Raw genomic sequence first — 26,749 nt, forward strand, 5'->3', positions numbered from 1 at the left:
GAGAAACGGAAGATTGGTGTAAAGATGGCAGGCACCAAAGTTTCATTCAGTCAAACAACTTTATGCTTGAAGTAATACATTTTACTACAGCAGCGAAAGAGAGTCCGAGTGTCGCATCTAGCTCAAATGTGATCACACAGAAACTGAGGAGTGGTGACTAGGCAGCACCTTCCCCCTCCAGGTGTTTGCTGGGGTGATGGAGTGGGTTAAAACAGCAGGTTGGCAGACATGGAGGGAAGCAGTCACACCGATGTCACAGGGAAAAATGGGAAATTCTCCAGTTTAACCCATGCAAACTCATGGTCCAATTTGTATTATTTACATCTCCCATAATTTTCATGAAAGTAGAAACTAGTCTAAGTTTTAATGGGTTAGAAAAGGCTGCCAAGTTGAGAGTGTATGTTCAGGATATGAGGCTAGGATGTTAGGGTGTATGACGCACTGCAGCTACAATTACCTGCTGAATGAGCTCACAGGCTTCGTCACATTCACTACAGCGTCATGAAATATGTATTAGTATTCCAAACTGAAGCCAAGTTATAGCAATTAGCAACATCATAGCAAAAGTATCGGTCGTCAAAAGATACACGAAGAGAACAAATCATTAGTTGAGCCTTTCTCGTGTCTTTGTTTGTTTGTTGTTTATGTCACGAGTGACAAAAACCCACAGAGTGGCACCGTAGCTCAGTTAGTAAGGTACATCCATTATCACTGTGGCTAGCAACAAAGAAACAGGATCAAAACAAAATGTACTTAGTGGGGAAACCAAGCAATCGCCTCTTTAGAGAGACTTACAGTACAGCAGAACACTGGATGAGATGAAACAGCCCCCAAACCTGCCAATCACCACAGCCACAACACTCCGAATAATGCACAACTTACACAGTTTGTATGGGTGAAGTTATTAAGTAAGAACAAAGAAATAAAATTACAGTTGTCATAAAGACAGACATCTATAAAATGTTTCTGCACCGTAATGGAATGCCTGCTCAAATACAATATGTGGAGTGTCAGCATACAGAAAGAAAAATGATTTGCTAACAAAAACAGCTGCACAAAGCTGACAGGAGAATCCGCAAATCCACGGGGGGAGGAAAAATTCAACTAAACTCAAAGAAATAACAGAGACGAGTGGAAGCAAACAAGAGGAAAGCAGGACACAGGCAAGCAAAGCAGGTTGGCAAACAAGAGAGGATAATCAGACAAAGAGAAAGGAGAAGAGAGCAGCATGAACAATTAAGTGTTTGGATAGTGGCACAGTTTTTCTCATTTTGCCTCAGTGCGCCACCACAGTGCATTTTCACATTGTTGTGGTACGAGTTAATCCTGGTTTCATCTGTCCAAAGAATTGTTGCAGATGTTTTTTAGATGTTTGTTGGCAAGGTTGAGTGTAACTAGTGGTTTGCACTTTGTTGTAAAGTTTGCTTTCATGAAGATATCTCTTGATTGCATACTTTGACAATGACACTCCTTACTCCTCGAGAGTGCTCATGACTTGTTGTTACATAGTTGCTTTTCTAAATCAAAGAAAGATTCTGGGGTCATCCATTTTCCAACCAATACATGGCGCATATTACTTGCATCAACATCTCTTTGGACCTCATATTGAGAGGTTTAGTCAAAACTGTAGCTGCCAAATGCAAATTCAACAGTTTTATTTCCTTAATTTGTGAAAAAATAATGAGGGAACAGGCTTCACCTGACCATGAAACCGCTTGTCAGTCAATTGTGCATTTAATCACGAGCCACTGGAAATTTATGAGGATATGTATAAAGATGTAATTCCAGTTTGTTAAAGCTCTTCCCTCGCACGTTGACCGTTTGATTTGGAATCCACTCTGGTGGTGCACAGATGCAAAATTACAAAAATGTCATTGTCCTTAAATCCTTATGGACCCAGCTGTATCCACGCAGTGGTGACAGTTGCTTCGACACAGGCGGAAACAAGACAGGGGTGAACCTAATGAGGTCGGGACAGACAATCACGCAGGAGGGAAAAAAGCAGGAAACAAAACTAGAGCGAGACTCGTGAGAAAACTAACCTTCAAAGCAAAGTAGAGAGTAACAAAAGATTTATGACTAGCACCGAGACACGAAGACAGCATGATGGCAGAGACAGGGGAAAACCAACAGGACCACAAGACATACGTCATTTTGTTTTGGATTGTTTCCATCTATTGGATGAAATGCAGTTTTCTATAAATTGTTCTTTATTTCTTCAAACTGAAAGCTCTTGTGCAGGGGTGGCAATCTCATTTCACACTTTGGAACACATTTAGCCCACTTTGGTATTAAATGAGCTAGATCAGTTTAATTTACCTAAACATTTAAGTCTTTGGGCTTAAATTGTAAGAAATAAATGTGCAAAATTAGGGAAAGTTCTGTCGGATAATCACACAGACTTTCCTCTAATTTTAAAACTGAAGCTTTTTGTTAATTATTCCAAAATTTCCTTTTTATGTTTTCCTACCGTGGTCACATTGTAAAAAACAAAGAAACAAACAAACTTTTCTGCCATTTAATTGTTTATCTATTACTTGCCTTGGTGTAGTATAAATAGCTGTGGGGGAGGTCTTCATCAATAAGAAAAGCTGTAAAACTCTAAACTGTAAAGTCCATGCTGTCCTTCACTTGTTCCAATGCTGTGTGGTGGACCCAATTAGAGTCTTCGCCAGGCCTATTTTGGCCCCCGGGCCTTATGTTTGATGCTCTTGTGTTTGTACAATGATGTTTGGTAAAGAAACAGATAAAACTGATAAATGGTAAAAATTTCGAAGCACTTAAAAAAATGTCTTTCTTTCTGTGTGTTTAAAATATTAATTTATGTAAACTATTTCTGTGAACCAGGTCTGCTCGTGTATTTTTTTGTGATGGTTAATTACTCACTAAATGCTTCTATACCCCTCCGGTGCCCCGTGTGGGTAACAGACCCCTTTTCACCTCAAACACTTTGACTGTCACCGCTTGAAAAGCAGATGTATAACTAATAGCATCAGCAAGCGCTAATGTGCATTCAGACATGCCAGTTATTGAATCAGCACCCACAATGCCCGGACCCTGGCATGGAAACATCTAAAAAAAAACAACCCTGTTATTATGAATCTGGTTAGTCACACCTGTTTAACAAGTCCAACTGTCTGCTGTGATAAAAGTCTCTTGGCTCAGTCACAAAATGATGCCGCAGCTAAGCGGGCTCTCTCCTGCCTCCGGGCTCTGGTTTAGTCTTCTGATGAATAACACATGAGGGTTTCCATGTCGCATCCTCGCCAGACCTTTGTGTGCATTCTGTTCTTGAGCCGAGCAACAGGGGAGAAAAGTTTTGTCCCTCCTGCCATGAAGGTGGGTTTTATACCTCGTTACTTTGGCTAGAAAATCTCAGCGTGGAAGCTGCAGGTCAGTTTCAGCACAGAGTTGTTTGCTGCATCTTCTGAAGCCGTAGCTTGTTGTGCGAGTGTGTCTACCTGCTAACTTACCCCTTGCCTACAGGCATATGTAGGTCATTGTCACCGTCGGGAGCTTTTTCTCTGTCAGCTACATTCTGTATGGCGGAGCTTTGGCCGCACATCAGCATCTCCGGTCAATATTTCCCTCCTGCTCCTCAAAGCCAGGAGTCTGAATGAGGCCTGGTGCTCCAGGGATAAGGGAGAAGATTGTGTTTTTTTCCCTGAGCTGGGAGTTGGGCTCTGACTTATGTGATGATGTTCAGTGTGGAGCTCATGTGGAGCTGAACAGAGATGGGGGAGATAATGATTGTTTGGTATAGCGGAGGTGGAAAGAACGGGGAGCGCTATTGAGTGATTCGCTATTTTGGAGCTGGCAGCCTGTCAAATCGTACCTCACCAAAGACGGGAAAGCCGAACCGGGATGATTGATGTTCCTCCCCTCACCAGATTGCCTGTTGCATCGTGGGATTACAGAGTTTTTATTGCTGAACATGTTCAGGAAGACACCATGATGCGCTGACATGTTCAGACAAACATACCACATGATCAGCTTCACTGAAGAGACTCGGTCTGTCTTTACTGTATCTTTCAGCTGCTTATGTCTTATGCTGACACCGGTCAGAAAGTTCACAGCTCCCATCTTTGGTACATATAGAGTAACCATCAAACAGTTTCTAGTTTTTAGAGACAGCAACGATGTTAAATGTGTTTAATCTTCACCATGTAAGAATTTAGCGCTCTGTGTAGTTAGAAGCTTTGCGACAAAGCGCTAAAGTTCTACTGAAAAGTTGCCAGCTTCATTTCAAGTACATGTACAGCTTGTGTTGTTTGGTTTGGAACAACGCTGTCCTGTCGCGTTTCAGAGACTGGTTGGTGATATCCTGGCAACTACTGGTTGCTGTGGAAAAATGATCTTTCCTCAACTGGCTGGTGAGTGGTTTCTAACCAGTGGAGATTTCTTGTTTGTCTTACGTTAAATTGATCATTCACTAGCTGGACCCACGTCCTCATTTTAGGTCTGACAGTATTTTAGTAGATAAAGGTGAATGCTTGGACGTGAACAGCTTGCAGAACTGGGGGAACCTATATAGATGACAACTGGAAGGAGCGTGTTTGGAGGCGTGGTCCCGCTCCTGAAATTCCATAATCTCCAATTACATCAATTTAATGAAGTCCTTAGCTATTACTATAGTTTGTATGGAAGTTGCTGACTTGTCTACAAAGACTTGTCAACTACTCCTTAAGCAGCAATGAAATTGTAAGGTGTCCAACTCACACCAGAAATGGCGCATGTTTGCCTTCAAGGTAAAAGTTGCGTCTCTTGAAATGTGTTTGTTCCTGCAGTGTAGGCACAACTTTAAAGATGAACCTTCCCTGTTTCTGGTTTGTGCTGAACTTTTACAAGTTTAACTGCCGCTCAGTGGCTTGTTAGCAGGTATTTGCAGACAAATGAGCGTCTGATAGCAACCAAAACAACCACAAGTAGTTTTATGGTGCAGAGCCCTCTTTTGTGACAGATTTCACCTACAGTAGCAACAGCCAGCAACCACTCGCCAGCCAGACTGGAGGTTGGTAGGGAGTTGCAGACTGGTCTTCATGTCTGAGTGATTAAGGCTTAATGGAAGTCGCTAAGTGATATTTTCAATTTGAAACATGGCAAACATTGCCGAATGCACCCTCACCTGAGCAACAGCAAGTTCTTTCTTGTTTTCTTTTCAAAAGCTCAACTTGAAAACTGTAGATTTAAAAGTAAAAGTGATGTATATTTTTGTTAAATCCAGCTCACATATCTTATTTTTACAGTTAAAAAAGAATGCATATTTAAAGATAATCTTGTCTTTTAACTCATTCACTGCCAGCCATTTTCAAATCAGGTAACTCCCCACTGCCAGGGTTTTTGAGCATTTTTACTCATTTTTGAAGAGCCACAGAAAACTGTGTGTTATGATCATATAAACGCTGAACCTACCAAAATGAAGAACAGACTCTCTTCTTTCATCCAAAAAAAAAAGCTTGTTTCTACCATTTTCCATTCTTTAGTAATCAGCTGTAGAAGAGAGGTGGGTTCCACCAAAAATGCCTGTTTTGACCAAAAAAAGGGAGAAAACGAGCTTGCAGGTCGATTTTGTCATTACATACCATGAATGCAAGTCTGATATTCACTGACAAGCTGCCCGAGGTTGTATTCTAGCCCCTCCCATTGAAAAACGTAATTGACGTCTATAGACGTCAATGGCAGTCAACGTAAGTTTTTCAATTGACGTCTATAGACGTCAATGGCAGTGAATGAGTTAAAACCTCTTTTGATTTCCGTAAGATTTCCATAGAAATTTGTAGTTCTTGAGTATTTCTTTTATAGAAACACTTTCTGCCTGATTTGTTGTTTAATCTTTCTTAAACAGGAGACAGTCCACAAGTGTCACATTAGACGGAGAGCACAGATAGCGTGAATACCATACCACACATTAGCTTCACTGAGACATTATTAGTTCATGTAAGCTCCCAAAACTGCAAGGAATTGGAGTCTGCACCAGCCTGCAGCTGTATGAGCTGCACTTTTATCAATTGAGAAAGGCTGTATTTCGGGTAAAGTGCTCCTGGGAGAAAAGCGGAGGGGAGACAGGATAAACAACCCTGGGTAAAAAGCACCATAATGTGGCTCAGCTCCGCATGTGGTGTGTAATGCTGATCTGTGCTGAACAGCAAAATGTAGCTAATGGCCCAGGTAAGTGGTTCAGTGCTGATTGTTGTGAAGGGGCAGAGCTCTCTGGCTTCATCCTTCACTCTTTTGAAGAGGTTGTGTTCCAGGGTTCAGCGCGGCCATCAGCAGCACCCCGTTCTTGCAGATCTCCACCCAGTAATCTGACAGGACCTCCTGTGGCGTGTCTGCAGAGGTGTCAGGTTCTCGTTGCCTTCCTGGGGTTTCCTTGATGACGTGATCTATACTTGAGAAAGCAGGGCAGTGTTTCAGGTGGAAAAAGTCTGTGCCAAAACACACCCACTCCCCCCCACAAACACACACACACAGGCATCAAACGACTGTGTGCACACGCACTTTAACTTAATGCGTGGATTGTGAAAGTCCAGAGATGCTGACTGTGGGTTTATTCCCAATGAGAAGTGAGGTGTGTCTTTTTGATGATGAGGTTATCATTCCCTGCCTCTCTTTAAATCCACATCAGTCCTCTTGCTTTCTCTCGCCGGCACTACATATTCCGCCTCTCCGCCACGATGAAAACACGCAAGTTGTCGCGGGTGGAGAGACTGTGGAGGGTGAGTGCTCAATTTGTTTAACGTCTTGTTTCTTATTTATAATTATGCTTTTAATCAGTCAGTTATGGAACACTCGATGGGCATGTTCAAAGAAAATTACAAAGTGTTGAGGAACGTGTCAGTGCTTTTTAAAAATGTATTTATTTTGCTTTAAACCATTCTGATGATATAATGAGCACTTGAGATGATAGCCCACGTTGTGGCTATTGAGATTGGATGAGTTTGGAGAAAAATCACAGTCATCACATCTGATAATGTCTGGTATTGTAAATTTAAGCACTGAAGGGCTGAAGGGCAACTTTTTGTGATAAGTGCAGATTAATCTGCGCCACACTGCAGATTATTTAAAGTTATACTAAGCATACTTTGTTTTAGTTACTTCAACGTCAATGTTACTGCTGTTTATGGCATTTTTATTACTCTATCGGATCAACATAGTTTTTTCCCGTGATGCCATACTTTACATGAAGCGAGCTGAAGTACCAGACACACAGGGTCCAGCAAAGAAATCTCTTAAGGCACTCTGTGTATAGGCATTAATTGTGGTTAAGCAAAAGATGCACTGTAATGCACAGAGTGCTTCCTCAGTCCCATCATGCAGTATCAGCTTTTTTGCTAAGAAGCATTTTTGCTATACCCCCACCTCGATGGTGTCCTTTAGTAGCAATCAACTGTGGGCACAGTGAGATAATCTGAAAAGGGCAAAGCTGAACATTTCGCTGTGTGCTCGCTCTGGATTAAGCGTCCGCTCAACTTTACAACCTCCTTCCTTTAATAGAAAAGAAAAACTGTCCCTTTAATACGTTTTTCCAGTTTTAATCAAATGCTTACTGACCTCAACAGACACATGAAACAGTTCAGCATTCATTAATGACACCGTCATACAGGTGTGGGCTCAACAGTGCAATATGTTTCACTTTCAAGCCATGGCACAGGAAGCAGGAGGTAACAACAGAGACACAGTCTGTCTGTCGTCTCTTTATTTTGCCGGGCATCCTTGGGTGTTGTCCTTGTCACTAGCTTGTTGCCTTATATGTGCATTTGCTTTGACAGGATTTCGAGTTTGGCACAAATGGTTTTGGTCCCTGGAGAGGCTGAGCTCGACAGAGAGCTGACAGTGTGCAGGCTGTCACAATATTTTTGCGTTTTCTCTGTTTTATAGATGCTACTGCTACTATCAGATAAACTCCTGCAAACACTACCCATGAGTTTTTGCCCTCATCACTGCGCTTGTCATTCAGTGTCCCAGAAGTATCACAGCGGCTGAATCTTATTACTCTGCGAGTCCCCCGACCTTTCTTCTAGGGGCACAGTGAAGATAACCTTGGTCGTTTAGGGTTAAATTCACGCCTCGTGTAGGATGCATTGTGATTGATATAACTTTAGATGTAGAGCTGCAGGCTGGCTGGATTTAAGCTGACATTGAGAGAGACGGGTTACGCCCTTTCACACTACACTGATGAGACGAGACTCAGGTGTACATCTGCATCTAAAGGACAAAGGTCACTCTTTCGAAGATGAGATTGTTCAAACTTTGGACTGAACAGACAGATGGTTTGAAAGAGGAGTAAAAGAGGGCAACTGTTCCATTCTGAACGACCGTCATTGAACAGAGGTAGCACCAGCTCTCAGCCACCTGCAATGCAGTCTTGAAATCCCTTCGCATGCAGTTCAACCCCTCTCACAACTTGCGTCAGGTGACCTCAATAGGTCACACGATAGGGTGGGGCAAAGTATTAGATTAATAGTCAATCACACGCCATAATGTAATGATGTGCATGATCAACGGTAGATCAGCGACCACCTCCGAAGAGGACTACCCCCATAGGGGTTAAATGCCTGGATCTCTCCGTATCCGCAGAGGTGTCAAAGAACTCAAAGAAGTCCAGTCACCTTCTTTTTTCAAGCTCTTAAGACCATTCACACTCACATCCAAACCTCAGATACACAAACTGCAGTACTTTTGTTTTAAGGCAGAATACATGCAGCAGTAATACTGTCATCGCATTGTCTGCACTTAGAATCTGGTGCTTTTTTACTGCAAATTTCTGCATACTAACAAAGGTAAGCCAGACAGCGTGTGCATGTTTCTGCACATTTCAGAATAAAATGCCTCAATGATGGAAGTGGAAGTGAATGGAATAAATGTTATTGCCAAAGATGTGGAGGCAAAAATTTGCAAATGAATTGGCTACTGTTCAGTTGGTTAAGCTTTCTGCTTATTCATAGTGGTCATCTTCTTTGCTTTCAGTCTCTGTGAAAGCATGTGGGTGTATGTATTTGTATGTAAAATATCCAATTTGGCTCTGAAGACTAATGAAGAAAGAAGGAGCAAATAATGAAAAACTAAACTAGATTCTAATTTTCTTTTTTTTTTCTTCTTTTTAGTAATCAGAAGCTTCCGGAGATGTGGAGCAGTCTGATAATAAAAACTTTGAATGGATAAAGATTAAGCACATACTCCTAATTTGCTTTTGATCACTTCCCCCTGAATCTCTAGGATTCCTTTCTCAAGACAAACAGAACAGCACTGATATATTATTCATCCCACGCTGCATGCGTGCGTCATTATCATTTCCTTTTGGCCCCAACAAAGAGGCTATTTTACACCTGCAGCTTTTGTTTATTCGATGATTTGTAACTCCTTTATCCAAACACATTGCTACTACTCCCCTCGTTACTGCCCTTGCTGCAGCACTTTATCATCAGCAAATTTCTATAACAACTTGCCAAAATGCAACATTAACTTGGAACTTTTTTTTTCGTCTCTTAATTTTACGACCCTCTTGTAAGTCATTGATGAGAACACATAAAGTTCACGAGGCTCGTAAGTCTGCTTTACGAAGACTGGATCAGCAGATGGGTTAATGCTTTGTAAATGCATGCTGACTCACCCCGCTCGTCTCTCTCTTTCTTTTATAGATGCCAGATGCCTCTGTGCTGCTCTTAATGAACAGCTCTGCTATTTCCTCGTTGACGTTGTTTTCTTGCATTTCTTGCTCATATCCACCTAACAGATCTCAACTCTATATATGCATCTTTTAGAACAATCTCTAAAAGCCTCTGTGATAAAAGGGGAAACGCTTGTGATCTCTTTTCACATATCGGGTTAAGACACTGATGACAATGCTCCAGTTAGATGTGTCTAAGATACCTAAAAACAAATGTAATAAATTCAAATTCAAATTCAAATTCAAATTCAAATTTTATTTGTCACACACACACAACCATACACAGTATGACATGGGGGTGAAATGCTTGTAGCTGTACAATGCCCGACCATTAAATGACAGAAGAAAAGTTTTACAATATTTACAATTTACTACAAAAATTTACAAATTAACTTAGGAATTTACAGTAAAGAATGTGCAAATAGCAGAAGAGATTATAAAGATAAGGATTATAAATTATAGGAATTATAGGATTATAGGAAATGTGTGGTGGTGCGTGTGGTGACGTGTGTGAGAGTCCAGTCTTATAGTGACGTGTTTGGGAGAGTCTAGTCCTACACCTGGTTCAGGGCCCGAATAGCCTGGGGGAAGAAGCTCCTCCTCATTCTCTCTGTTTTGGCCTTAAGGGAGCGGAAGCGCTTCCCAGACCTCAACAGTGAGAAGAGTCCATTGTTGGGATGGGAGAGGTCCATCATAATCTTCCTAGCTTTGGACTTGCACCGCTTGGTGTAGATGGACAGCAGGTCAGGGAGCTCTGATTGAATGATGCGTTCTGCCGAGCGCACCACCCTTTGCAGATCTCGTCTGTCCTGCTTGGTGCTGTTCCCAAACCAGTTGCAGATGTTTGACGTCAGGACGCTCTCGATGGTGCAGGAGTAGAAGTTCTTGAGCACCTTCAGTGGCAGATGGAAGTCTCTAAGTCTTCTGAGGAAGAAGAGACGCTGACGGGCTTTCTTAACCAGGGTGTTGATGTGACAGGACCATGACAGGTCCTGAGTGATGTGGACACCCAGGTATCGGAAACTGTCCACTCTCTCCACTGGCGTGCCACTGATGATGAGGGGTTTGTAATTCCTCGCCTGCTTTGTAGTGAAGTCCACGATCAGCTCCTTAGTCTTGCTGATGTTTAGGAGGAGGTTATTCTCCTGGCACCAGGTCTCCAGGTTCCTAATCTCCTCCAGGTAGGCCGTCTCGATGTTGTCGGAGATCAGGCCCACAACAGCAGTGTCGTCAGCAAACTTGACAATGGAGGTGGTGTCGGATGTGGCTACACAGTCATAAGTGTACAGTGAGTACAGCAGGGGGCTTAAAACACAGCCCTGAGGCACTCCAGTGCTGAGTGAGATGGAGGGGGAGACTTGTTTTCCTACCCTCACTGATTGGGGTCTGTCTGTGAGGAAGTTGAGGATCCACTGACACAGTGATGAGCTGAGTCCTAGATCCGTCAACTTGGTGAAAAGCTTAGAGGGAATTATTGTGTTGAATGCTGAACTGTAGTCCACGAACAGCATCCTAACATAATTCCCTCTGCCAGTGTCCAGGTGACTCAGGGATGTGTGGAGCAGGTGAGATATGGCATCGTCTGTGGAACGATTAGTCCGGTAAGCAAACTGAAGTGAGTCGATGGTGGGAGGAAGTGAAGAAGTGATGTGATCTCTCATCAGTCTTTCAAAACACTTCATCACAATTGAAGTCAGTGCTACTGGACGGTAGTCATTGTGGCAAGCGGGCTGTTGTTTCTTTGGAACAGGGACAATAATGGACCGTTTGAAGCACGTGGGAACCACAGCTTGGGCCAGGGAGAGGTTGAAGATCTCCGTGAACACCGGTGCTAGTTGATCAGCGCAGGCTCTAAGGACCCGGCCAGGGATTGCATCTGGTCCTGCTGCCTTCCTGGTGTTCACCCTCCTGAAGGTGTTCCTCACGGCATGCTCTGTGAAGACGAATGCATTTTCTTCACTGGTGCACTCCGAGCGCGCGCAGCCGTTTGTTGTTTTAATTGCTGCGGCGTCGAAGCGAGCATAAAACGTGTTCAGCTCATCAGCCAGTGAAGCATCGGCATTCATCATTGAAGAAGCTGGTCGTTTATAGTCCGTTATAGTCCGCAGTCCTTTCCACAGGCTCCTAGAGTCGCACTGTCGTAGCTGTGACTCTAGTTTTTCCCCGTAGCTCCGCTTTGCCTTTCGGACCGCGCTGCGCACGTTGTAGGACGCAGCCTTGTATAGGTCCATATTACCGGAGACAATAATGGCAAACTATGGTTTTGAATTATGCATTATTATTACTGCAGGGCTCTAGACTAACTTTTTGCCATGGGCGTACCGGTACACCTAACTTTTTAAAGTTAGGCGTACCGGCACAAAAGTTAGGCGTACACAAATTTTATAATAATTGATATAATATAATGTGTTTTTCTGGATACACTGTGCTTTTTCAGCATCCAAAGATTGATGACACCGTGTCAGAGCACTGGCTATGAATTTCAGAAGGATCAGGCCTTAACTTAACAGAAAAGTTATCAATAGTTCTTTTCCTATTACAGCTACATCCACTTCTGTCGTGCCTAGGCTGCTCACTAGGGCTGGGTATCATCACTGATTTCTATAATCCATTCGATTCCGGTTTTCAAAGTCCCGATTCGATTCAACTTAGCCTCAGACAGTCAGAAATATTATAACTCTGATGATTTATCAGTACTGACTTCATCAGAATTGTGAGCATCACAGCAGATGCCTTTGTGTGAAAGTAACTGAGAATAAAACACAGAAAAACATGAAGGAGATTTTCCTGGTCTGGCTTTTTATAGCAGATAACCTTAAAAATATTCTACAATGTTCTGCATATAAAGTTTAAATTTCTTCAGTATTGAGTAACAGAAAAAATAGGCTTTCTTGTCCGAGGTCATTTAAGTGAAAAAAAGAAAAGAAAAAGACAGCAGCCGACAGCGCTGTAAACAACGGTAGACTGGTGGGTAATAAGCGAATGAATAATACAGAAAACAGAGATTGGAGACGGGAAACTGTTCTTGAAGTACAGAGAGAGAGAGAGAGAGCTAGCTGTGCATGGAGTGGGATTTCAATAGTCGTGGAAGCAAAACAGCAAAATTCATGACGACATTGATCAAATGTGAAGCGCAGTTTGCTGCTTCTTTTGCTGCTGGCTCGGCGAATTTTGGTTGGAGAGACAAAACCTGCAGCTCAGAATCAGTGCAAAAAGACGTAATCACAGCGCAGACCGGACGCATCAGAATCGCTAAGCTCCGACAGCGTGTCCGTCTACGGGCCGTCAGGTGAGAAAGCCGAGAAAGACAAAGTTGATTCTGATGCGTCGGGTCTGTGTTTACGTCTTTGTGTGGAATGCGTGTACCTGCTCTCGTTTGCTGTTTGGTTGTTGTTGAAATGGTTTTGTGAGCTTTAATCTGAGAATCAGGCGTTTCTGGCAAAACACAGTTATATTTAAAAGTCGATTCAGGATTTAATGAATTGATATCGCTTTATTCAAGCTACTCACCTCCCACTTCCACCTACATTTTCAACTGGACCACGGCCAATCAGAGAGGTCCCGCCCCTGACTACCTCTGATTGGTTTAGTCCACGATAGGGGCAAAATGTGTGTCTGTTGTTGACCACAGGGAAGGTTGCAGATTTTTTATTTATTTTTTTGCTACCCGAACAGTTGGTCGCACAGGTGCAACCGAATATTTTTTTTTAGTCGCACCACTGAAAAATTGGTCGCACTCTAGAGCCCTGTTACTGCATAACTTGCAGGCTCGGGCCTTAGAGATAGATGCGCATAAAGCAAAAATCAAAACTCTTTTTGCTTCAATCAGAATTTTGTTTTGCACAGTTGTGCTTCGTTTGAATGCGTGACCTTCAGTCTACAGACTTTAACACTGGAAGGCTGTATTCACATTTTAACTGCAGAGTTAAATAGAGAAACACCAGATTTTAAGAGTACTTGGGTATTCTTGGAGTTTTTGAGATATTTCTTATGGTAATAATAAGAAATATGTATTGCAGGAAAAAGCATTGCTGGGTGTCTTATAAATGGACCACTGAGATCTAGTGTGAGAACTCAATTAGCATTGCATCGTGCGCCTCCATTATTGGCAACCTCAGTGCTGTAAAACTGTTTCCCACAATTCTCTCCAGGGTTGCAATTTTCTCCTGGAAGAGTCCAGTTTTAGTCGTCAAGGCAGTTACTTTTTGTCAGAAAGTGATGTGTAAAGATCTTCTTTTTTTCCTTTTGGAGGCATTTCCTGAGAAGCTTGCTCCAGACTGCCCGGCGGTGTGTTGCAGAGACACAATAATCTTTTTTCCTCAGGAGAAATTCATGGGTTTAAAGTTTTGATGTGCAGCTAGCAGAGCGCTGTCAGCTGTTTAGGTTCACAAAAGCAAAATACTTTGGTTTGCTGTGCATGAAAAATATATGAAATATATATATATATATATACTTTATTAGGAAGACATGTAAACAGAGTACAACAGTGTATAATAAAGCCAGGCTCTGATTCCTTTTTATGACATTGCACTGTGAAAAGTTTAGGAATAAAATGTTCTATATATCATTTAACATTTCGATGTTAAACGAACAAACCCTTATATAACCTTCAGAGCAGAGACTGGAATAAAACTGGATGGTTCAGCTTGAACTGTGACCCTGTTTGTTTTGACCTCTGATTCTGGTTTATGTAATATTCTGAGGGTAAGATTCTCTTCCTAGTTTCTATACTTGTGATCCCTCTGTTTAATATTTGTATTCTTTGTTTTGTTATCCAGCTGTTAGGTTTCTGTCATCTTCTCCTGTTTTCTCTGTCCTCTTGTGTTTAGTTTCCTTTGTTAGTATTAGGTGTCTCCCTGTGCAGTGAGTCGTGTCTCAATGTTTATTTGGCTTTGTTTCCCAGTCATGTCTCTATGTGTCTAACTGATTTCTCTGTGCTCTTGCCCTTGCGCTCTGTATGTAGTCAGCTTGAGTCTTAGTGTGTGTCTCTTATTTTGTCAGTCCCTCATCCTGTCTGCATTATGTTCTCTTCTGCTTCCCCTGCCTCATCAGTCAGACTGTGTTCAGCTGTGTTCCCCGGGTGTTTCCTCTCTTCACTGATTCCCTATTCTGTATATATGTCTGTGTCCCCTTCTGTCATTCTCACGATCTCCCTCATCCTCTGGCTGTGTGTTCTGGCCATTCAGTGTTTCATAGTTTTGTAATATCTCAGTTTCTTCCTAGTTTTAGTTTTGCATTTTGAATGCAGCACCAAAACTGTGTTTTTGACTTTAGTCCTGCATTCCTGCCTGACACAGTGTTATGACATTTCTGACTCGGGGTATGAAAAAACAAATGTTATATGCATTGCAAATTTCAGTTTCCTAGCAACTGTTTACATTAAGACAATTATTTCTTGTATAACAAGTTTTCTGAAATTTTAACATCACATATGCAAATGATACAACCACTCATTAAACACTCACCTGTTTGAATTCATGTCAAAAAGACACTTCTTACGAGAAACATGGTCCGGAAGCTTCTCAAAATTGACCCGAGTGGTTGTTTTTACAGTATTGTCTCACCTGAAACTGTCTTGGAGGCGCTCTCTGCATAATCTAAAACTTGACGTTTTCAGCATTCAACAGGAATCAGCAAGGTGGTGGGAGGATGCGCTGACCTCGTTAATGCTTTATTGGATTTGGTGTAAATGCCAGCAGCCAATAAGGGGGAAAAAACAAGAGGTCAGCTTGCAAAAGCAAACGCAAGTAATAGGTAATAAACTAATACTATTTATAATATAGCCATTTCAAATTTAACTTGCTGCAGAGGACTGCACATTATGAAAACTTTGAAAGTTTCCAGCTTTAAAAATGCTAAACACGTAATATATTTGTTTAAAAAACCACCACAGGCTCAGTGTCAGGGAGTAATGCGAACCAAATGATGCTGTTGTCATAAGTTAACAAGTGAGTTTATTGGAGGGGTAGCCTTCTCAGAAAAACAATCAAGTATTGATGAGGGTCAAAGAATTAGGTCCAGAGGCTAAGGAATCATTCAAAGTTAATGTAATTTTTTCTCTCCCTGTGTGTTTTAATGTCTCCAACCAATTCAAGACAAGACAATAGTAGATTAATTGTTTCCCCCAGAAAGCCCTCTCTTGGTAAAAGACCAATAATGAATCTGATTAAAGACTTGAAGACTTGTTAATTACCACTCTGTAATGTCCAGACAGTGAAAAACTGCCTGTGCCTACAGTCTGAAAACTTCTGTGCCTTTCATCACTCTGTATGGAGGCGTGTTTTCTCAGGACTGAATTGATGACCCTTAAGTACAGTAACGATCCGTGATGAACTGCTGCCCGCACGGCATCTCTATCCTTAACCTGTGATTTGTGGCTGCTGCATGGCAGGCAGGAACTGTGATGCGGACAGCAGTATTTACAGTAAGCGAGGCAGGTGTGCTGCCAGTTGGACAGCTGAAGGAGTCACGGCAGGCCGGAGGGCGTTGGGGGCATGACTGATGATTGAGCCGGGCATGCTGGCAGGTCAGCTGAGTGGAAACAGCTTGTTCCTAAATCAGCCGCCCTCACTGATTGATGGGGTTTTACTGGAAATGCGCATAATGAGCAGATTAAAACATACGGTTCAAAAAGTTTTGTTTTCATTGAATAGATGGTGGCAAACAATAATTTTTTTTTTATATATATATATTCCTGAAGTCCCCTTTAGACATTCCTCTCCCCTTCAGACAAGATACCCAAAATCAAGCCAAAATCTTTCGAATTATAACCATATTTTCCTTTAGTTAAGGAGACCAGCTTACGCTTGATAAGATACACCACGTCTTTATTTCTTCTCGTTTGGGACGCTGTAATTCTCCTCATCTCCATTAACTATAAGTAAATTACTTGCCTTCAGCTCCAGCTGTCTCAGGGATTTAAACACGCAGTTGGGAATCAGATCGTACCATTCCCATTTGTGCATCATTGCACTCAAAGTTCTACACTCGATTTAAAACTTTTGCTTTTAAGGCTTTTTAAAATCACAAAGAGTAAGATTGCTGATATATTGCTGTCTTGTGAGCCGCAGTTTGATATCTGCGCTCTCCCTGCTGTTCAAATCACTCAGGTCTTTACCTTAGGTGCCCGGGATTTTTCAGCCTGTCTTTGCTTTTGCATTTTCTAAGTCAACTCAGTCTTTTTTGGGTTGCTGCATAAAACTTTATCTTTATCTTCTTCTATAGAATAAAATAGCACTTTATTGTCATTCTACATGTACAACAAAATTATTAAAGTATATTCTGTGTTTATGGCACACAAACAAATGCCTGCTCAGAACAAGCTCATTGTGGAATTTCTGTTTCATTTATCGTTCTGTGATTTTTAAAATCCCTGAATTGTCTCAGGAAAAAAAGTGGTGGGTATAGCTCTGCTGAGAGGTCTCTCCTATTAAGTCTAAAATAGGCTAAATACTTTTTTTTTTACTATATTCAGCACAAATATACAAGTAAAAGCTGCACGGGCCACAAGCTGAAACATGTTTGTCAGACAATAACATTTTTCTTTGGAATACAAGTTTAATGGAAATTTTACATCTTGGCCACAGTGACATGCTAATCCTCTTTTACAAGACAAACAGATCTCAAAATGTTATCTTTTGCATTTTATGCTCCTGTGATTATTGTATCCTGTGAGAATGGCACGTAGATATCTTATCCTTATTCTTTTATTATTCTTTGCAAAAAGCCCTGCAGCCTGCTGTTGCGCTCTGTATTGTAGTTTTACAGCCTGTTTGTGTACATCAGTTTATTTCAAATTTCCACAACATTTAAAAAAAAAGATTTTAATTCATTTTGCAACAGCAGTCTGCATGAAATAATAACCAGAAACAGCTTATCTACCTCCCGTGGTCACAGGATATAATCAGAACATTACATGTAAGTGTAATATCTTGTAATAGAAGATAGCATAAAGACAAAGCATGATGTGATGGAGCCTTCCATTCAACCAGGTCAGCTTAACATAGACAAAGAGCAGAATCCTAAAAATCTTCCATCATCGTATACAGAAAATACGCTCACGCTGCAACTGGCTGAGATTCAAATGACGGTTTTTTGATCTCAGCTGTAAAGTTTCAGGAGTTCATCTTGCACAGTTTCCATGTTATAATGTTGACAACATCTGAATACAGACAGATAGGCTGAGATACACCTGCCATAACTCAATTTGTGGAGGTTCCCGGTACTCTGAGAATCTCCAGGAGCACATTTTGTAGTGATGACAGGTGCAAGCTCTCTGGATGAAAACAATATCGGTTACAATATCAAGCTGGTAAAACATGAGTATGAAACATTAATAACACTACAGCAGCTAGAAAAAGTACATCAGCCTCTGAGTTTGCTCCTCTCTGAAACACTTTACACTAAATGTTTAGATTTGCAGAGGCTGTGTTTTGTTGCAAAGCTGTTGTGTTGTTTTGCGTTAGATTACGCAGATGTTCGTGTTATTGTGTGTGTCCCCTGTTCATCAACATAGTGCTGCTGTGCTTTCTTTGCACTAGAACAAAAACCCCTTGGGGATGCATTTATGCAAACACATGGTAGATAATGGTTTTCTGCCTTTTTTCTATGGCTGTGGCCTTTTCAGGCTTTCTGCTGTGCTGCTTGGCCTGCGGAGAGAGTTCAGCTGATAATGATCGTTTATCCAACAAAACTGCCCTGGCCTTTGCTAGGCGGACTCATCTCTTGCTCTTCTTCCTGTTCTCTTCGGTCTTAAGTGACAGGCTGATGGCTGTGCTCATTGGCAGAGGTGGACAAGCACTTTATTAACTCTCCAAAATCCCATGCAACATACTTTCTTCCTCTCTAAACTACAGTTTTTAATATAATAAGCACAATTTCTGTGAAAAAATCCTCAATATTGATTAGTGTTGGACAAGTAGTGATCACTGGGGGGCACTAGCATGCAGTTGAAGGCTTTCACAGCGTTTATTGACTGTTAAATGAATGGCACTTTGTGGGTCTTGTAGAAAGAAAAGGAAAGCTCTGCCAGTAATATAAGCAAAGATGCATTTACTGCTTGGAGCTTTTTGAAGGGCTATTGTAGACAAAGTGCAGCCTATATGAGTAACTGCTAAATGAGTAAAATATGAATGGATTTAATGTCAGTTAACTAATAGAAACTGACTAATAGGTGAGCCTTGTTTTTAAAAAAGCTCTGACCCTAAATGGCTCCACGTTGTTTGGTTTCTCCAATTAAACCTGATCCTGTGTTGTTTCATCGAATGTGCTGTGATCAATCGCCATAGCCTTCACCGCGTTTGAGTCTCATTTCTTGTTTGTTAGAGCTCTGCTGGTCGGATGAGCACTCTGCGTTTAACGCTGTTTGTCTTGTAAATTGTTTCCTGTTGCTTCTCGCGTCTGCTAAAAACTTTTAAAAATTTAGTGCAGCTAATTGTTAGGAAATTGCTTCCCCTTCCTCTTCCACCTGATCTTTTCACTGAGCAGCTGTGGAAAGCCTGTGAGTGAAAACAGATAATAAAGGCAGGACAGAGACGGTCACACACTGAGGATTAAATCGTAAACAGGCTTTCCGCTCTTGTGTCAGTGGAGCTGTCCACGGCCGTGGTGCTGAAACCATTCTTGGCAGTGAGCTGGTTGTGCGGCTCCCTCGGGCCGTGTGAGGCGCTGTGCGATGACAGCAGGACCAAAATGCTGTGTTTGGTACTATCTGTGTTTAGTCCCATCATCCAGCCAGAAAGATCTGAGCTTCATTTTGCAGCACTGTGAAAATTTATCATTGTGTCCATCCACTTTGTCTCTACACTTGCTTCAGCGTGTTTAATTTCTTCCATTTTTCCATCTTCACTTTGGGCAGGTAGCATTTTACATTCTCTATAGCTGGTCCATTTATCTGCTTTAAATTTTTCTGTTGCTGCAAACTGGATGGTTTTTACTGACACAGTGATGCACAGATCTGAGCTTACTCAAAAAAAACAACCCTCACTGTGTAGAAGATTTAAGTAAACATGACCAAGGAATTAATTTTGTTGATAAATACAATAGTTATCGGTGATCCCAGCTTATAGTCGAAACTCTTGAAATACACAGAGGAGTAAACTGTGACCAGCAGACAGATCTAAGATATCACAACAACATTCCCTTTAAGATGCTTTAAGGTAAGATAAAGACCTAATAACAGAGAAAAACCCCCAATAATCAAACAACCCCCTTTGAGCAAACACTTGGCGACAGTGGGAAGGAAAAACTCCCTTTAAACAGGAAGAAATCTCTCAAGAACCAGTCTCAGGTAGGGGCAGCCATCTGCCAAGGCAGGATAAAAGACACGCTGTGGAAGAGCACATGACATTAATAATAACTAATGATTAAATGCAGAGTGGCGTGTAAATGCATAGTGAGTGAAGAAGAAGAAGAACGCCCAGTGCGCTCAGTGCCATCATTTGGCATGCAGAAATAATTATTTGTGAAGTATTAAACCTCATAGTTATTTCTGTTGTGGTACCTCATACACAGCATGATTTTTAACAGTGAATATGATGATTCTCAGGGCCCAGATATTTGGATTAAGTGAATCCTTGAAGATTTTAGTCCAAAGATCTGAAGAAATTCTCCAGCTGAGCACGAGACTCCTTCAAGTGTAATCAGTACTGTTGCATTTTTTCCTGATCTCACAGCCAACACACAAATTCCCAAATTCCCCAAATTTCCAAGTAAGCAAAACAGATCTAAGTGTAGAATATCCCTGAATGCATGGTGTATTTCTTAATGGTTACCTTAGCAAAAGCAGTCGACAATAAGTATTAATATTATGATTTTATATGCTTTTGAAACTTTGCATGTTTACCTTGATCTTTAGAGTTTGCTCTGCTCATTCTTGTTAATGTATTGATGCACAGATTGCAGAAAGATAACATGCCATTTCCTCGCTTGTAAACAAGCAATAATTAGCCCTTAGGGCTGCAACAAGTCCGCTGATGAAAACATTATATCAACTAGAGAATCTTTCCCTCATTCTCGTACGCAGGCTGTGTCAGTGACTCGTATCGCTGACTTTTTTGGTGTGTGTTTCTCTTTTACTGGGATTGTTCAGTTCCTTTCCCCCCAGCAGATGATCGGTTCAAAAGGCCAAGAGGCCTGCACAGACTGTGCATGACTTCAGAAGAAACTGTCTCTCCAGCACGAGAGCGCCCTGCGTGCGTGCGTGTGCGCGGCTGTGTGTGTTTTCATGTGTGCGGCACAAATAGGCAGACAAGCTGTGCTAACAAGAATGTGGATTGTGTGTGCTCGCAGAGATGTGGCGCACGGTGAGAAAGTTACAGTATAAACAATGTTTTGTCAGGAACCGAGACTATTTCTGCTCGATGTGGGAGGACGATATAACACTGCTTCTCAAGAGCGAGGCCAGCAGCAAGCCTTTGTTTTATTGGCAGACAGTACAGCAGCGGTGGCAGTACACTGGAGCGAATATGATTTTTATGGCTATAGACGCTCTATGCAAATCCATTCCCTAAACTGCAATGTAGATAGCATTAACAGCCATGAGTGTATTCAAGCTTTAGTAAGATAGGAACACCAATCCTATCTGAAAAGAGTCCACGCTTATAACTGAAAGTATTTTGTTCTTCTCGCATTGATTCTTGTTTCCATTTCCTGTATAATGGACTTGCCAGTAATAATGAGTGCCCGCAGTGATGTGATACAAGCTGACAGGTCTCCATATTATCAGTTGCTGCAAGCTCAGAGCTGAGCACAGAGGAGTCTGGTAAGACTAAATATAGGCCCAGGTGGAAGGACAAAACCTTGAGCTCCCCTCTACATTCTGCAAGGAAAGAAAAGGAGCAGTGCAGTGTTTTTGTGTGTTTTTATTGTCTAATACATTTCCTTATACGAATAAATAGTCTGCAGTCAACCGGATTCACAAAGGGGTTAAAATACAGAAATGACCTGTTTTGCAGGGGGAGGGGGGATTATGTTGTTGATGTCCACATTTTAATAAATCCAGCCCTTTTTGGCCACTTAAAATACACACACACACACACACACACACACACACACACACACACACACACACACATATATATATTTATTTATTTTTTGTTTACTGCAATTTCTGCTGCCTTCTTGGCCCGATCTCTCTTGCAAAATGTCATCGAGAGTTTTACATGCATAAATAAAAGATATTAAAAAACTGATTGCAGCTTCTACCTCTGACAGAAATGTTCTTTCTGCCTTAAAATGACTTGATGTCATTCACGAGAGATATATTTTGACACGTTTCACAGATTTTAATCCAATTAATCATTTACATCCCGTTAAATACCGACAATTATATGTTGGCAAATACCGGAAATCACTTTTTGGCACAGCAGCTGGCGGCATAGCTCGGTTGTTTCCGTTTCCACTGCAGAGAGGTCCAGCCTGGTGGTGCTAAGTTCTGCAAAGAAGTCAATTTGACCTTTTTTGGTTTTTATTTTGGTTAACCTGACATTTCCTCTAAATTGACAATTTCTTCAAATAAGAGACCCGCAAGTAGCGCCGAGTCTAATTAACTGAAAAGAATCATGTAGGTTTTTTCTTTTTCTTTTTTTCTTTTTTACATTTTTTAAGCACATCCAGCTGTCGTGGATGACACCACTCCCGCTCCGAGGTAAACCGAACCTCCCACATGGCAGCGGTCCACAGAACTTTGCGCCGTCTGCACCCACGGTATCTCTGCGTTATTCTAGCAAATCACTCGTGGATAGCCTCGAACACTTTACGCGCATTCTCCCTCTCTCCCTCTCCCTCCCTCTCTCTCTCTCTCTCTCTCTCTCTCGGTGTGCTCCCCCTCTTTTCTCCGCTTCATTTTTTCTGCACCTGTCAGCAGCGGACGTGTGCGCGGCTCTTCTCTCCCCTTTTTCTTCTTGATTTGGCGTCATGACTTCGGCAAAAGACGCCGCTAACGGGCCGGGGAAAGTGGCTCAGCATCAGCAGCAGGATCAGGTAGGTCTTCAGGGGAGCTGACTCCTAATTGTTCCGCTCCTTATCTTTCGGAAGCAGCGGAGGCGCAAACAGTTATTTTTCTTCTTCACGAAAATCAAAGAAACATATTCGAAACAGCCTGGCTTTCTATTAGATTGCATGTTATCTGTCTGCGTGTATGTGTGTTTCTGTGTGTTTGACTCACGAATCAGCAGCTGGAAAAGCTTTTGAGTGCTGCAGTTTGAATGTATGCTGCCTCCTTCTAAACTTCTGCCTAAATATTGAATGAGCTCCTATTGAAACCTCAGCCCACAGGTGTAGCTTCTATAATGGAACCTGTTGGTCTCCTGTTTTCATTAACAGTTTGACAGCTTCTGGTGACAGCACAGAGTTTTTAGGAATGTTTGGTTGTGTTTGTGTGTGTGTCTGTAGAGGGGGGTGTTCAGTTGACAAAATCATGCATTTTGCATGTGAGCAACTGTGTGTGCCGGAGAAAAAAATGGAAAGAAACAGAATGCCAGAGAGTGGGCGTTAATTGCTCTGTGTTCTGTTAACTAATTCAGATTAAATTGTGCTCAGTATGAGGCTATAGGGAACACTGTGAGGTGATGTAATGGCACAAACACACACACACACACACACTACTTGTGAGTTTACATAACTGAGCTTCTGGCATTGATGGCATAATTTAGGTTGAAAAGTGCTTCACCAAAATCAGCTCGTTTGGCCTATGGAGCAGAAACATGTCGACAATAAAACTAGTTGCATAACAGCTGTTCATTGTTTTTTTTTTTTGGCTCAAATGCAGCACTGAATACACAAGACTCATAATAAAGGTTAATTTCACTGAGGTGATGAGGGTTATTCACTGTGACTGCTGACTGGTCAGCGCGTAATGAAGTGTAGCATCTGTAAAAGTGGAACTCATCTGACTGCTTCCTGTGCCTCAACTTGCATGAAGTTTCTTTTCTCGTCTCTCCAGTGCAGTCACAGCACCTTTGAATATTTTAGGTGTAAAGTGTTTATTTTTGCGTCGCATTCATACATTTATAAAAGTGAGAGTGCGGAGTCGACAGCGGTACAGCAGATCTTTAACCGTGAAATCAGATCAATTTTTTTTTTAAAGAAGAAAGAGACAGAGAGAGCGTGTGAGCTCTTTTGAAGGTTGAGAGGAAGTCGGGCCTCAGACGTGAAAAAAGGAGAGCTCGGAAAGCAAAAGGCACATGGGCTCATCTGCATATCACTGCAACTCACATAATACACAGCTATCACACGCACAAGCGCAAACGTTTCACTTTTGTTGAAGAAAGGAGCGGTATGTCTTTATTCCCATCCAGCGATTTCTATATGCGACCGGCCTCGACTTGCTTTGTTTCTCTGTGCAAAACACTTTGCACGAGACAACAGCAGGCAGCATACTTCCTGCTTGGATGGGAAGCTTGGAAAATATAACGCTGACTGTGTAGCTCCAACAGTGACCTTGCTCGTTGGAAATATCAGCTTCAAATGCGAATGCCCGCCTTTGTGTCTGCTCTTTAATGGTGCGGAGACAGAGGCAGAGAGATAAAGATGTCATAGCAGAGGAAGTAGCGTGCAGGGAGCAAACACATCTGAGATTTGAACACTGTCTGTAATGCAGGCTGTGCACTGCATCCATACAGACTTAATACAACTTGTATAGGGGAATAAAGGGAAACTTTTTCTCTCTCTTTAAAAAAACCAAAAAAACAAAAGCTGCCTTCATTAGGAAAGTTGTTACACGCCCAGGAAATGTACCTACATGCTCTTTATCTGACACGCCGTGATTATTGCTCTCTTTTGTTGAGCACCACTGCAACACTCTCGCATCATTGATTATCATGATGGTTTGAAGGCGCCGCACAAATTTGCCACTGCACAATATTTTTTTTGTTTCATGCCTCCTCCATTACTGTACTTGCTGTTGTTCAATGCTATTGGTTATTGTCTTGTTCAAGGTAGCAGGGCTGTAATTTAAACCACAAGTACCCATTCAGACAGGGGGGTGGGGGGGGGGGGGGGGGGGGGATCAAAGGTGAAGTGCAGGGGAAAAAGAGAACCTGTTACCAGGTGAATTAAATGGGTACACAAGCGTCATCAAATGAAATTTCAATGCTGCAGATTTTATTTTTTCCTGATTCCTTATCATATTAGGTCCTTATTTTTCTGCAGGTAATTATTCTGAAAGAAGACGAGCTGTCCCCTTTTTCCTCTTAACTGAAAATGGATTTAATTTTCAGGAGCATATTTAGAGAGAAAGCATTCAATTTGAAAAAGGGGGATTTTAAAAACAGCAAGGGGCACTTCCAGCTGATCTATTCTCCAGTGATTCCACTTCAGTCATGCTGTTGTGTGCAACAGTTCTTCTGATGATTGAAAGATAGCCGAGCCAGTTTTGTTCAGAGGCAGGCAGCGATTTGAGTCCTCTCAAAAAACCCATCTTAACCTCCATCTTCCCCTCGTCCCTAGTGGATAGAGTCGGGGAGTTTTAATGCTTTATCATTTTTACTTTTCTCATCTCCTCCCCAGTTTCTGTTATCCATTCCAACAAAAACAAATGAAGAGGCACACGCAGACGAGAATATACTTTTTTATATCTCTGCTTTTGTTTTTTTTCTGTGCGCCTGAAAACAACGCCCATTTCCCACTTTGTCCCAAGGCGTCTTCTTATCGTTGAGGCGTACAGAAATTATTTATTCTTTGCAGACTGGATTTCCTCCCCATCTGTCTTGTGAATTTTTTTTCCAGACTATTAACATGAGGATGGGTCACCCAGGAAATCAGTGCACCTTCAATCATAGCAACACTGTAAGCCTCTTTACCTTGATGTAGTTTTTAGTTCTGGGGAAACATTAAAGTTTCCCGCTCACTCCCAACTGGTCACAGCAGATGGCCACCTGTCCCTGAGCCTGGTTCTGCTGGATATTTCTTCCTGTTAAAAAGGAGGGTTTTTTCTCCCCACTGTCGCCAAGTGTTTGTTCATAAGGGGTCCGATGATTGTTGGTGTTTTCTCTGTAATGTTACAATAAAAGTGCTTTGAGGCGACTGTTGTTGTGATTTAGTGCTATAATAAAATTGAATTAAATCATTGCCTGCAATCATTTTTCAAAATTTGTCTCATTTCTGGGATCTCTAGTGTGCATGTAGTGAGGAAGAAGCTGGCAGTGTAGCAACAAGGTCTTTATAAAGGCCACAGAAGGCTTCAGTGACTTCAAGTAAATCAAAAGCAGCAAAATGAGGAGAAGCGAGACTACAAAGCAGCGACATGCTAAAGCAGCTTAGGCCTGAGTAGCACTGGTTTAGGCACCTGTCGATGACCGGATGGCAAATGGTTGGTGGTAAACTAAACACTGAGTGTGACGCAAATCAGAAACGGAGACGGCTTTCAAAATTCAAAATTAAGCCATTTGAACTGTTTTGGTTGCAGAGCTAAAGCACAACTTTTACTTTGAAGGGGAACTGTCTGTGTTTCCAGTTTGTTTTGCACTTTTCAGTTTCTCTGCCGCTTGCTGAGTAGTTTGCGAGTGTTTGTAGGTAAATCGTGTCTTCCGTGCAGACTATTGGTGACCGCAGCAATCTGCTACCAGTTTCACGACTGCGTCCAACTTCAAACAACTTCCAGTTAGAAAGGAGCAACTTTTCCTTTGTGACTGGTGTTTACCAAATGATCTTTGGCTGGTCTCTAGGCCAGTGTGCCTGGGGTCTTAAATAACACACACTAGGATGTGTAGAAGGCCTGATGTGGGGTCTGCCAGGACTGTAGGATGAACTTGACTTTGTGGCCTCCCTTCACATTTACCTGTCACATTCATAGATGGTGAAGTTTCTCAGTCTCATTTCTATTTTCACAAGAAAGAAAATCCACCTGGAGAGAGAACTAGTGCACAAATGAGCAAAAATAATGAGGTAAACTTGTTCTTATGCCAAAATACAAGAAACAGAAATGCTGGAACCTTATTTTTAAATTGTTTGGCACACTTTGCACTGTTTACGTAATTTTTGCTGAATTTCTGCAACAGTTTTGATTGTCAAGTAGAGAAGACTTCTCTGTAATGTTGCTGTTTAGTGCCTACTGTAAGCTGTAGATGAGTCGATGGATACGTA

At 41.8% G+C, this 26,749-nt stretch overlaps 1 protein-coding gene across 4 annotated transcripts in view; it reads left to right on the forward strand.

The window, feature by feature from the left end:
- Positions 1-26,749, forward strand: part of LOC101464940 (A-type potassium channel modulatory protein DPP6) — a 97,026-nt gene that overhangs the window by 25,329 nt on the left and 44,948 nt on the right. Inside the window, exon 1 of one of the 4 annotated variants that reach the window (XM_004542705.5) lies at positions 22,438-22,648. The exons of the other annotated variants lie outside the window; for them this stretch is intronic. Coding sequence (XP_004542762.1) covers positions 22,583-22,648 — 66 coding nt within the window. The 5' untranslated portion in view covers positions 22,438-22,582. Of the gene's footprint in view, positions 1-22,437; positions 22,649-26,749 lie in introns of those variants that run through there. 4 annotated transcript variants of the gene reach the window in all.

Source organism: Maylandia zebra, linkage group LG18, assembly GCF_041146795.1.
Source record: "Maylandia zebra isolate NMK-2024a linkage group LG18, Mzebra_GT3a, whole genome shotgun sequence".
Classification (NCBI taxonomy): Eukaryota; Metazoa; Chordata; class Actinopteri; order Cichliformes; family Cichlidae; genus Maylandia; species Maylandia zebra.